General features: G+C 34.9%; 1 protein-coding gene across 4 annotated transcripts in view; it reads left to right on the forward strand.

The window, feature by feature from the left end:
• Positions 1-14,439, forward strand: part of CTNNA2 (catenin alpha 2) — a 478,216-nt gene that overhangs the window by 371,461 nt on the left and 92,316 nt on the right. For all 4 annotated transcript variants that reach the window (XM_066995540.1, XM_066995543.1, XM_066995541.1 and 1 more), the window contains exon 9: positions 4,506-4,658. In XM_066995540.1, the coding sequence (XP_066851641.1) occupies positions 4,506-4,658 (153 nt within the window). The remainder of the gene's footprint in view (positions 1-4,505; positions 4,659-14,439) is intronic.

Raw genomic sequence — 14,439 nt, forward strand, 5'->3', positions numbered from 1 at the left:
GTCATTTGAAGTTGCTTTCCATTAGTAAATTCATCCCCGGTCTTTTTGTGACTATGGAAGCTTCTCTTTAGAAAGAAGAAACAACACACACAGAAAAACACGTAGAGGAGTACAAACAGACTTTATATTTCTTCTTCTTAACTTTTTCTTGTAGACTAAAATCTTAAAATATTTTTATGTAGTATATTCCAGAAATCTGTAACCTAGGTGTCCATGCAGGATATATGCTTTAAATGTTAACCTTTTTGCCGTTTAGTCTATGAAGACAAAATTAACAATATTAGCGTCCACATCTCCCCAAAGTTGCTATTTTTTGTTCATGTGTTCATAGGCAGTAGTGTGCAGAACTGACTGAGATTTTATTTTTAGCATTATATTGCAGCAGTTTCTAATGGCCACTGTCTCATTCTGCTGTTCTCAGTTTCACAAAATGTTGGAGAAGACACACTGGAGAAGGTTTTATTTTCATATCTTTCAATTTAATTAATACCTGTATGGCAGTGCTTTGCAGCTACATATTGTTCGGAGCTGGATTCGGGCTGTAATGCGCATTAAACAGAAAATGGTGAATAAGGTGCTCCTTGGTAAACTTTTGTTACAGATAGCTTTATACTGCCAGTCTTTATAAAGTTTAACAATCTGTTAGAGTCATTAATCTCCTGCTGTGACATTACCTTCCTGTGTCAGGATTAGACATTTAATTCTCTACCAGACCGTAAGTAGCACTGAGACATTTTGGTTCTAAAATAGTTATATAGCCATGGAGAACATCATTTCAGTGGGCAGGTTAACCTCTTTGAGCTCAATTATAGCTGTGAATTGACAATGATAAAACAGCCCTAAATAGTGCTTAGAACAGTAGAACACGGTGCTATCAAAAACAGCAACTGACTCTGTGCACCATAAACTGACTAAATTGACTGAACTGGAAAGACATAAAAGCTGCCTTCACCATTCATACTTTTAAAAGTATTTCCAGGTCTTGATGTTTCCCTTTTATATCTTTGTGCTCATCTGGCCAATTTATTATTCTTTTAGCTGCATGTTAATTAAGTTTTCTCCATGACAAAAAGAATTAAGCAGACCTTTATTTGTTTTCTCTAACAGCTGGAATTTCATCTAGTAGAAACCATCTACACTTTGAAGCTACCTCCAATGTAAAATTCAGTAGGGAAAAAAATTAAACCATTGCCTTGTGAGTAATAGTATTTGTCATAATATTTACATCGGAATACAGGATAAATTAAGGAATTGCAAAGACATTTGTTAATATACACATTTGCAAAAGATCTCATGCTGTTTTTAGAGTAAAACTTGACCTTTTTTGCTGAATGTTTTATGACCATTTAAATTCAGGTCACAGACTTCTCCCATTCCCTTCTGAGCTGATGTCAGTTGTATGAAACCATAAAATCTCTGGATGCATAAGCCATCGCTTTGGCTGGACTTTGTTGCAGTATACTAAAGAACATACAAGATTAGTTTTCCAGTAGTTATTTACTTTGATGAATAGCCCTAATTGGATCAAATAGACTGGTAATGCTTAGTTAATACCTTTAAATGTCTCGTCTTGTGCAATTAATATTACCTTGTCATGTATCCATTTGAGCTATTGGATGAATGTCTTGTGTTCACACTCCTGTCACATCTAATAAATGATTTTGTCAAGTCATTCTTTATAGTCTGTGGTGATGGATAGCAAAATTTGTGGTCTCCTGCGTATATAAAAAGCATTAAGTATACCTTTCAACTTCAATGCGAGGGTGTCCTAAAACTCAGATAACCAATTGCTAAAGAAATGATAATGCCTGTTTACAGGAGGGGCCAGGAATGTGCTGCTGAAATCTATGAATAACACACTGTGTGAGAATAGGATTTGTTAATTTTTTATTTTTCAAACCTCTGACAGTCAGAATTCAGGATTTTTTTTTCAACTGCTGAGACTATGAACTGCAGAAAGCAATATACAGTTGCCATTACAAATAGGATATTCATTTTGATTCAGATACAACTCTGCTGCATATTTACAATGGTAAGCCCCAAATTGCTGCTTAGCTGATGCTCGATCTGTCCTTTTTATTGACTTCTAATGTGCGGTTCTAATACCAATGAACATAAGCTATGTGTTTAAACATCCTGAGACTTTTCTTAGGGTTTCATTGGGCACATTCTTATAATCAGATCTATAATAGCACATTAACCTTGATTAAAAATTGAATTGCTTCTTCATTTAACTCAACCCTTTGAAACATCATCCCATAAAGAGTAAACAGAAAAAATGTTAATGTTCATTTAAGATTTAAAATAGTTTTTCAGACAGTGAAATTAACAGTAGTTTTTATTGACACTCATATTGAACTGCAGCAAATAGATTTATTTTACAGTTTTTTTCCTGAAAATGAGACAGCATATGGGATTTTTTAAAACCACTGTGTGTTCATTTGGAAATACTAAAATTTGGTCTATTTCAATATGCTGGACTTCAAAAAGTCTAACTGTACATACTAAACTGAGGCATTCCACTTAGGAGCAGAGTTTCTCAGTAAGAGATGGGAGATAAGTATCTACAGAAGGTGATTAAGCAAACTTGAGACAAACCCTTTCTGGCAGCATTTACATTGGCTATATATGATGCCCTTATTTTAGCAGGGAAGGACAGATATATGTAGCGATTAGAAATCTGGCCATATTGCAGCTTAGGTTTCACAGCGTTATGCTGTTTGCAGTGTTTTCTGAAGCTTGACATCTTCAGTGTGCATACGTATGTATCTATATAAATATATACATTTTTGGCAATGCTGTGATATGTTTGGAATAATATTAGTATCAATGTATGTATTGGTACCTATGAAAGCTATTAATGATTTGGGATCTCATTGTGTTAGATGCTGTACAAATGGACCCAAAGGACAGTCTGAAATATTTCAAAATAAGCATAAAAGAAGAGTTAGCAAGTGAATATTAATGGATTTAGAGGAAAAGAGAGTACAAGGTGACAATGTGATAGGTTGTAGCTACAATACACCAGCTTCCAGCTCTTGGCAGATCTCTCTGATGCATTCATCCTTTTTTTCTTTTCCTTTCATTACTCTTTATATGTATTACTGTGTTAGCTATTCTGAGTACCTTTAATCATTTTGGAAGTAGAAAAATATTTTTCCAGAATTAACTTTTAACGGGAATTAAGGATTGCTGTTCTTAATACATCAGTTGCTTTAACTGTAATTTAAGTAAAAGGAATACCTCATGCAAACATAGATATGTTTAAAACTCTTTTGTTTTGCTGCTTGTTTTTAGTGTACTACTAAGGGGTTGAATGGAAATATTCAAAGTAAGCTTTTTCTTTATTGAAATAGAGTTGACAAGTGATGCTGTCAAACTCAAATGCATCTTCTATCATGTATTTATATAATGCCTAACAACGTAACAGTTTTCAATATGATTGGCTGTTCAGGTGGCACCTTGTCTAGATAAAGCCGTCTAGTCTGGACTACAAAATTACCTTGCCTGATGTTTCATCTAACTAAAAATGCATGATTTGGAGACTTGTGGCTAACCAGACCCTTATGGTAAACAGCTCCCAGCTTGTTGTGTCTAAGTCCACTTTTTTTTTTTTTTTTCCAGTCTTAGCAACCCAAAAGCAGAAGAAAACATGCTAAAACATTTCTGATCCATACTCCTATAGAGCAATTAAGTTTCCAGGAAGAATTATTTAAGATTTTAGTCATCTTTCTGGATGTCTTTCAAATTTTAGTCAAGTTTGACATTAATTAGTAGTTATTAGTAACGAAGAAGTCAGTGACATCATTCTTACAGTAATATAGTTTCAAGCATTTTTTATTTTTTTTAATGAAATAACAGGTGTTAAATCTTCAATAACTTATTTAAAAAAAAAAAAAAAGGCACCACCGTATAAATTGTAGTATGTTTGCAAATCCTACCTGGAAAGTGCTTAGAAAGGTTTTCTGTTTACACCTGCTGGAGGTATTTGAAAGAGTATGAAGTACGAGGCATGTACTAAATGTGCTAAACTCATTACTGTGCAGAATACTATTCAGTACAGGAATTAGCAGAGGCTTAGATATATTCAGGCTAATATTTTTAATGGTTGCTTGAAGTTAAGCTCCTTAATCCATATTTGGCTTTTAAGTGAGCTGAACTGTTTTTTAAAGTAGTGTGCAGCTTTCAATTCTCATCAATTTGCAATGTATTATGTGGGTAATCGTCATTGTCCTGGATAGGTCCACTCAGTCCTGTGGGATGAGATGTGCAAGTCAGCATGAACCTCAGGAGGGTTTTGCAGATCTAGGCCCTTAACAGCTGGGTATTGGTATGCTTGCTGCAAGTGGATAGCTTGGAGTAATGAAGGATAAAAAAGTCCAAACTCCCTTCCAATACTGTGAGATGTGACACATCAATGCTCAGTTATAATAATCAGTGAATACTGTGGGACTGTATATTGATAATTTTCCTTTAATTTACTGGTCTGCTTTCTTTTGTCACAGCTACGGAAGGCAGTAATGGATCATATATCGGATTCTTTCCTGGAGACCAATGTGCCATTGCTCGTTCTCATCGAGGCCGCAAAAAGTGGTAATGAGAAAGAAGTGAAGGAGTATGCGCAGGTCTTCCGTGAGCACGCCAACAAGTTAGTTGAGGTAAGTGATGCTACTGATGCAGCTAGATTTCTGTATCCTCTCTCTAGGAGAAGTGAGAAAAGTGAGCGATTAGCTGAAGAGTTAGAGGCAACAGTTCTGTCCTACAGGCTTCATGAGTTTGGGTTGACTCCATGCTGGTGATTGCATAGCAAATGTCTGGATGCATGGCAGAGAAGAGCATGTGCTGTATTTTTGGTAGATCATTAGAGCAATCAATTGTGTTTAAAATGTATTTCTGGTATTTTGTTAAAAGTTGTGAGCAAGAAGTAAATTTCAGTTCAGCTTTACTAATAGCACGATAGATTTTCATCTCTAAGTATAAATCCAAATGGGTGCTTCAGAATACTGTATCAGCTACTGGCCAAAGGCAGCTCTGAGCTTAAGACCTGGTTGTGCCAAACCAAAATAGGAAAAGGACATATAGAGAAGGTATAGTCTTAAGACCATGCTTACTTCTGCAAGATATGTATTCTGTGTATGTATTTAGTATCATGTCTTTCTGAAGAGACCTATTGTGTAAAGTCTACAAACAGTAACGTCAAGGCTTCACGAATGGTACTGAAATAGCTCAACTCTACCACTGGGACAATAAAATATAATGATTGAAAGCTGGTTGCTCATTGAATGGCCTTTTAACAAAATGATAATGTTTGCTGCAGTTTGCGCTCTGACAGTTTAAGAACTATGAAAAATGCCTGTATTTTTTGAAGACAAGTACAGCTCAGTGTTTGGTATTATGAGGCACTATTAACTTCTCTGTACTAGCATTATTTTGAAGAATCTATAGCCAGTTTGTAGTATTCTTTCTCTTTAGCCATACTAATGGTACTTTAGCTGGTTGGGAGGGAAGGATATTAAGGATATTACTGATTTGACAGGCATTGAGCTATACTTTTTAAAGACTTCTATTCTTAAAACAGACACTGTCCTAAATCTCTAGTACTGGAGCTCAAGAGAAGAGTAAGGATTTCTTAGCAGTTGTAGACTAAAATGTAGATGATGTCAACATTAGATGTCTTGACCTGAAAACCTAATATTTTTCATCCATTTACATTGTTCCAGACTACTAGAAGCAGATCATTAATTGTCTTGTATGTCTCTGACATATGATGCTAGACTGTTGTCCATATTCTTTTCCAAGGATATATTCTTCTGGATAGGGCTTAGTCTTTTGTTTGTAAGGATCTGTAGTATTATTATTATTATTATTATTATTGTCATTATGTCGAATGAAGTATCTTGAAAGAATAAGTTTCTTATGGAAATGGAATTTTGAAACCTGAGTTTTAGGTGCACAAGAAAATAAATGTTTGGAATACATTTATGGCCCCTGTACGCACAATTTTGCACTTAAAATAGTTTCATCATTTTTACTTAATGATGCACAATGGTATCTGAGCAGATGGGCTTCTGTGGTTTTGTGGGTCAAGTATTTTGCAGATCGTAAAATGTGGTTTAAAGATGAGACATAATCAAGTGAATGTGGAACGAAAGATCCTTTCCCAGGCACAGGGCCAGAATTGCATGCTAATATATGCAAACACAATTCCACTGAAGTGCATGGAGTTGCACTTGCTTATGTTAGAGGAATTTGGCACTGCAAATCCAATACTCTGAAAGCTCTATAATATTAATCATTCATTTTAAAATCAGAATCTGAATTTTTTGGATGTCTTACCAAGTTCAATTGAAATTCTGTCAAAAGGTCAGGAAAAATAACCTAAGTTTTAATACTTCTGCTTGTAAGAGCTGCATTTTTACTATTCTGAGAAAAAAAAAAATCTTAATATTTGATGAATACAGGAGAGATTTTTTTTTTTTTTGTATGGTCAATACATTGTCAAAAATATATGGTGTTAAAATGAGGCTTGTGGAAGTTAACTTCCTTATGCAGTCCATATTACAGAATACTTAAATCTCCCTTTAAGAGTTCCTTTCATTATTTCTTTGTCTTCTCTTTCCCACTTCTTATCATAACAGTTTGTCTTTTGCTTTTCACTTGGCTTGCTATGATATGCCTCATATCATTTGAGAATAATATTCTCATTTGAGAATAATAACTACAAAGAAGAATTCTCATTTTTCTAGAACCAGATTCCTCTACAGGCTATGTCAGAAGTTCAAGGTATGTCATGAAACCTGGGGAACTTCATCTGTGGTACCAGTGTTCAAAAACTTTCTTGTCTCAGTCTCCCTCCAGAGTCCAAGAAGGCAGAGAACTTCAAGACTGAGACCCAGCCTATCAGTGATGTGAATCATCCAAAACGGCTCAGATTGTACCAATAAATAAATAAATATAAAGAAATTAGATGGTACTATTTCAGTCTTGGATGGCTAACCCCCCTTCTTCAAATCATATTTCAGCAGCCATCTCTTAACTTATGTTCTGAAACTGAATTTAGAGAAATGATGGTGCCTTTCCACATCATGACCTTTATCTTATGAATCCCTTCAATGTTTTTAAAACTTTTATCTCTAATGACTGAAAATCAGTAAACGCCTGAGTTGTATTGCCAGCTTCAAATGTGACCTTGGGAATTCATTTAACTTCTGTATCCAGGCATCTTCATTCGTAGCATAAGGTTAATGACAGATAATTCTAATACCTACCACACAATATACTTAGCTGATAAATCATCTCAGATTTATTCAATGCATCTATCACAGCACTATATGGCAGCTAATTAATTAATTTTTATTATTCTGTTTAGTAAGACTTCTTAGGTTTAACTGTTAGTCTGCTGGACTTCTAGTTGTTGTTGTTTAACTGGTTGTTTGCCTTTTTTTTTTTTTTCCCCAACATGACTCATTAAATCATTAGATTCAATCAGTTTTTCTGGGAGATAAAATTCGTCAGAAGTAGACTGTTTAAGAGCCATCATAGCAACCTGTTTACTTGCTTTCGATAGGAGACATCAGCACGTTTGACTTTGAACTAATAACTGTGAAAATTAAAATTATAAACCCTTCTAACTGAAATAGTGGGTTGGATAAGGCTTTTCATCCTCACAACAAAGATTGGAGAAAGGTCCAATATATTCTACTAATGATTTAAATGCGTTTTTCTTTTAAAAAATATTCTTATACAAGAACAGCAAGGACTTCACCATTCGGTGATCAGTGAAGATATGGGAGTTAGTCAGTTGTGTTTTTCTTGCTTGAAACACTTCCAACAATTTTAATGTTATCATCAAGGGGATTTTTGTTCTTTTGGTGTGGAATTACTTCCTGCTAGTTTGAAATTGCTAAAAACAGTCTTTTGAAAAGACAGTATCCTACCAATTTTGCATGAATTGTTTTTACGAAGAATTTTATAGACCCTTTTATATATCTATCAGTTTTGTGTCATATAAGCTTAAAGGTTTCCAGGGATGCCCAAAATAATCCAAGTTATATACTAAGAACATGTGGTAGTGGAAGAACTGTGTTAGGAAATGGTTTATGATGATTAAAATTTGATATAGTGCAAGCAAATCAATAAGATCACAAGGCTGGATAATAATTTGTAGCAGGTGAAACCTAACAGCAGCATTTCAGTTCCTGTTTGCTTTATAGTATCTTTGCCAGTTCAGCTTACAGGAATCTTTGTTAACTTTCTCCTGACCATGCAGCTGTCATTTTGAAAAGGATACTGGGATTACTTTGGGGAGTTTAGAGTTGTATTTTTTCTTTTAACAATGTCAAGGAAAAACAAAAGTTAGTGTTTGAACTCTTTGGTAAGGCACAATGCAAGCTACTCTTCATTTTCCAAGAACTGCATTTGTTTGTCCCCAGTTCAGACTGGTCGTATGTTTTTCTCATGATAAATATGGAACCAGGCTTGCACACTCAAGACAGGAGGGAAAAATAATTGCTAGCATGCACAGCACACAAAATGAGCATTTGGACCTGCTCTGTGACCTCTGCTTTCTTGATTTAGGAAGCGGGGTTGGGAAGAGCGTAAAAGAAAATTTTACTATGTTGGACAACAGTGAATGTAGACCTGATTTACATTAGGAGTAACAGAACTAAATTTAACCCAGTTAACGCAGTCGTTTGTTTTTTTTTTTGTTTGTTTTGTTCTGTTTTGTTTTGTTTGTTACTGCTGGTGGTGTTTTTTGTGTGTTTTTTTTTTTTTGTGTGTGTGTGTGTGTTTTTTTGGTCATAGACTTGCAGGTTCAATTTTCAGGTTCTAGACTTCAGGATTTTTGCATAGATTTTCAGGCTCCAGACTTGCAGGGCGAGGTTATTTGGCGTGAATCTGCAATGCACATGAGATCAGTGTAGCTCTGACGGTTTACAGTGTGGCACTGTAGCTCACTTCCAGGCGCTATGAGTGATCTTCATAAGCCAATCAAGAACAAAAACAAGAACAAAAACTTTATTATAACTTCATGAACTGAATTGGATTTTCATTTGGGACAGACAAAACCTAGAGCAACAGGCTTAAGAAGAAAAAAATTGGCTCATTTCTGAAACATTTTTCAAAGAATCACAGAATCATCTAGGTTGGAAGAGACCTCCAAGATCACCTAGTCCAACTTCTGACCTAACGCTAACAAGTCCTCCATTAAACCATATCACTAAGCTCTGAATGTAAACGTCTTTTAAAGACCTCCAGGGCTGGTGACTGAACCACTTCCCTGGGCAGCCTATTCCAATGCCTAACAACCCTTTCAGTTTTGTTGTTCAACAAAGATTGTTTCTACATGATATACCTCATAAAAACTGCCTATACTTGAAATGTTCTATTCTTTTTATATATATATATATATATGTATATATATAATTAAGTGCACATCACTGTGTGTACGACTAGCTTTTTGCTTCTGGTAATGAAGAAAAAGTGTCAATATTCTTTCATAGCTTCTATATCCAACTTCCATCAAGAAAAATGTACACTCCCTGGAATTCGTGTTGGAGACTGATTAGCTTTTATTCTGTTATTTTACTTGACATTAACTAAGCTAGATAAATAATATTGAGAAGATAGTAATCCTTGGTTCTAATCAAGGAATGTTAAGAAGGTCACAGATTAGTTTAATTCAAGCCCTTCGAGTTGAGAGGTTTTCTTTGAAATTAAAGCTGTGGACTATCTCTGTGTCCTAGTGTTTTCATCTGCTCATTTTAGTTTGAATTTCCATCTCAGGCCTTTCTTCCCTGCATGGGCAACAGATGCTCGTTATTCCTAGTAAACATCATGAATATATTGAGGATTGTTAAAACCACAAATCCAGTTATCTGAAATGAGAGTATGAAAAGCTTGAACTCTTTGTAGTTACATCTTCTGGGTCCCTATTGCAGCTAGATCTAGGTAGTCCATCTCTTCATCTCTTCAGCTTGGAGGTATATGTCTTTAAGGAAAATGAACTAGAAGTCTTCCAGAATGCCAGAAAGCTATGCCAATAGTAAACACCTTTTTTTTTTTTTTTTTTTTTTTTTTTACTTACAGTAGCCAGGTAAACTATATTGGTAGCCCACTGGGATCTGTACCTGTTTCCTCTTCTGGTTTCTAGATTAACACCGAGATGAAGTCACCTTATGGAAAAGGTGAGGCTAGAAATAACTGCTGATCTGTGCCTTTCCAAGGCTCTTGTGTACCCATCCCTGAAGAAGATAAGTTATTAAAGGAGTTAAATAATCAATGTCTAAGCTTTCGAGATTGTTTTCATACCAGAGTCATCACTACCTTCAGGCAATATGGGTACAGCTCTGAAGTTTATAAAGTCTCTTATAGGAGACTGTAGAACCTTCCTGTAATATACAGGCTGCATTGTTAACACAGAAACGTGGGTAAAATTCAGCAGTTTGGGAATAGAGAAGTTGGCTACAGCAGATGATGAAGGCTGTCCCTCAGCACCTGCCCTGAGAAGTTTCTGATAAAAAACAGGAATACAGGATGGTCAAAAGGGTCATAAATTCCTTATCTGAGGGCTTCTTGGTTCTGTTTCTAAAATTTGTTCTCTCTAATAAACTAACAAAGACACTACAATCTATCATATTATTCATGTTATCTTGAGCAATCATTTTCTATTCATTCGTCCCTTTCCTTTATTCTTAGATTGCTAAGCTTCTACGTCTTATAGCAACACCAAAAGGGTTGAAGGATAATTTTATTTGTTCGTGCTTCTTTCTGTGATGCACATAATAAACACGTGCTACATAAAGTTAGCAGCCTGTGAGCAATGATGTGTGGTTGTCTGCTCTTTTTTGGTTGCGTGATTTTGTTTTTTTCTCTTCCCTTCTGTCTCCAGAAAGAATAGAAGATTTAAAATAAAAATTAAAAAAAAAAAAAAAAGGAAAGAAAGGGAGAGGTAAATTGCTTTGGAATCTCCATGTCAATTTGAATGCATTTCTGGCTTTGTGCAGACATAAAGCTACTATTGGTTTTCTGTTATCTGATTTCCTGTAGGTCACCATTCACAAGCAAATGACTAAACAATTTCATTATGTGCTTTTTCTTCTTGGGAAAAATATATATTTCTGGAGAACTTCCTATAAATTAAAATGTACTTTGACCACTTCTTCAATTTTTTTTAATATAGCTTTTCTTTACATACTCTTAAAAAGAGTTATTTTCATGAGAAATGTTTTCTTCTCCTTGCAGAAAAAAAATTATTCCCAGTAATTTCCCAATATTTTCCAGTTAGCTGATTTTGAAAGATGTTTAACTTCTAACCATGTTTATTTACTGCCTGCGTAAAAGAGATGAAGTCCAATTACTCCCTTTTTAATCACTGAGTAATTTTTAAAAAATATTTTCCAGTGAATAACACCTGCTTAGCTAGAGGCTTGCTTCTTCAGTCTGATCACGCTGCTGTGCTGTGTGATTCATGTGGTACAGTTTCCCAAAATAAAATGACTTCCACAAGTTCTAGTACCTATTTATGTCTGCTATCTCATACAATCCAATCACATAGCAGTCTATATGATTGAAATTTGATAATAATACAATCAAGAGTTCTTGGTATCATTTTAATTAATTGATCATGTGTATTATGGGATTGATGACAGTTCCTAACTAGTTGTTTCAATTTATGACCTTAATATACTATGTCATACAACATCTAGTGTGGGAGTTTCACTGTAAGAAAGAAGAGTTCAGTCAAAGAACACCTCTCTTAGATTATGAAAATTCAAACAGAAATAAGGGGATCAGTGAAGGGAAGGTTCAAATATGAGAAGGTAGAATTTCTATCCTGCACATGGGAAATGTGCAGGATAGAAATAGAGGGGCTAATGCTGTTTAGGAAGCCAAAAAGTTCAGTAAAACAGTATGTACTTCTGAGGAGAATGAAAAGATCATTTGCAAGAAAATACATCAGAAATAAAGGAGGGCATTCAGACATGCTCAAAAATCACAGAAGCTGAACAAGGAGAAGCCATGTCAAAGACTTGAGGATAGAATGGCATGGTTAACAATGGAGCTTTGAACTGATATAGAAAAAGAAATTATAATCAAGAAATCTCATGATTTTGAACAAAAGCCATAGCAGCTTTGATTTAAAAACAAATAAAAATGCAATCTACATATATAAGGCAAAATTTCAAATATGGGCCCTTGAGTAATTAAGTTTATTCATCCAGAACAAAATATGCAAATATGAAAGGCATCATCTGCAAATCCTAGTGTCATATGTACACTAGAGTTGTACGGGACTGCCTGTGTTGCTTTAGCTTATGCAGCATACAGGTCAGTGTACTCTGCCCTGCCGTATTCCATTACCTAGGCTCTAACAAGCAAAGTGATTATGATAATGCACACATCATACCTCATATGCCTCATACCTGTACTTGTTCTTTTGTGCCAAGACAGCAGCTGTTTAGTTGGTACTGCACGAATGTCAAAACTATTCTCATTGCCCAAATGTTCCTAATCAGTGATGTTGCGTTGGCTTTTCCATATTCCTGTGGTAGGGGAGTATACTGAGAAATCTGCAACAAACGGTGTTTAAATGTTCGTAGTAGCACCCAGATTTATTTACCTTGAATATATTAACAATACCTGGTATTTTCCATATTTAGGAAGACCAAAACTATGAATCAAAACATCATCATCCCAAGTTTTTTATTAGAAATCTTTCACTAATACATAATCTTTAATCAGTTATGCCAGGTAAGTTCACCAGTGAATTCCCCTCAGTACTAAAGCTAACTACTCCAGCTGTAATTTAAATATGGATATTTCATATTTTTTATCACTTACAGTTTTATCCACAATTTATCTGTGCAATTGAGGATGTTTGTTATAATAACTCTGTTCTCCATGTAGGTACTTATATATATTCACCAAATAACTCCTAAACTTCATGCTGTTAAAGTAGGTCCTTTTGATCTCTTCCCATAAGCTGATTTTTCCAAAAGTTTAATTACCTGTGTGACTTGTTTCTATACCATCTGTTTTTTTCAGCAATTTCACAAATATGTCTACCTAAAAATATAAAATCTCTTGCTTTTTCTTACCATCGAGTAGATGGAAGTAATACCTGTAAGCATAGTGTTTTGTGGCTTTAGTTGAATGAAAAGGTCATGTCATGTCAATGCTCTTTGTGCCTTTTCCTGGGATTTCAGGTGTTTTGAGTAATGAAATGAACCTTTTGCCAGTTTGGATAAGTTCAATAACTGTAGTTATTGTGGAACACTTGGTGTGGAAGTGTCTAAGCCTTGGATAGCCTGTGCTACTTTAAAATACTTTCGTGTGAAAATAGATCCTCAGATAACCAGCAGTCAGATGAAACATGCCTTTGTTTCCCCTGGGATAGTTGTTGTTTGGACAAACTGTATGTCTCTTGCTGGAAGTTTTTTTTTGCTACAGAATTGCATGAGGGAAATGATAACAGAAATTGAGGTTGCTTGCAATACTGCTGCTGAATCTCGAGTATGTATGGGACTAGATTTTTTTCTGCATTTACTCTTTATTATTATTATTATTGTTTATTGACAACCCATAGATTATAAATGTGAAAATCCAGCATTTCATGTAGATATGGATCCAGAAAATTATTGTTCATAAACTTGAAAATTGGAGCTCAGTGATGAAGGAAAAAACACATTGGAGAACCTACAGTGCTGTAACCCTGGTATACTTCATTAGATAAATAAAACAATACTAAACTCATTCAGAAAATATCTAGATGTTACTGAGTAAAATGCTATAGCCCTAATAAGCTTCCTCAATGTTTGAAAATGCTTTATATAAGTTAATTTGGAGACAGATTTCTGAACCCCAAAAAATCCTGCCTCACTACTTTCTTAGAATAACAGTATAACAAATATGTGGATCACACTTCAATAGAAAATGTTCTCAGATACTTATGATAGTAAAAAGGATTGACTTCATGGCTTAGCATGAGAAGTGTTTGGTTTTGTTGCTTTATTTTAAAGTTCAGAGTTCCGAAAATCAAATAAAATAGTTAAGTGTATTTTCTTCGAAGCTCCAGAAAGTTTTTCCTATGGCCTGAGAGCAAGCATAAGGAATGTCAGCCTGAGGACAACTTCTTGAGAAACTTATAAGCAGCTGAGAAAAGGATTTTAGAGTAAAAGTGTCATCTCAATAGTAAGTTTAGTGTCACAGTAGAAAAGTTATAAAACTCCAGGTAAAATTGTATTTTGATGATCCTGAAGTGGTTCCAAGACTTCAAAAGCTCAGGAGAAGAGGTTCTGCAAGTCTTAATCTCCTTACAATACCTTATGCTTGAAAGCACAAGATAGAGAAGGGAGGAAAAGTCACGATTTATCAATGCCTATACTCCTTGCACTCAAAAGGGTTGTAGGATATAGGTCCTACTTCTAAAAGATGAGT

The sequence above is a fragment of the Anser cygnoides genome, chromosome 4, assembly GCF_040182565.1.
Source record: "Anser cygnoides isolate HZ-2024a breed goose chromosome 4, Taihu_goose_T2T_genome, whole genome shotgun sequence".
In the NCBI taxonomy this organism is placed as follows: Eukaryota; Metazoa; Chordata; class Aves; order Anseriformes; family Anatidae; genus Anser; species Anser cygnoides.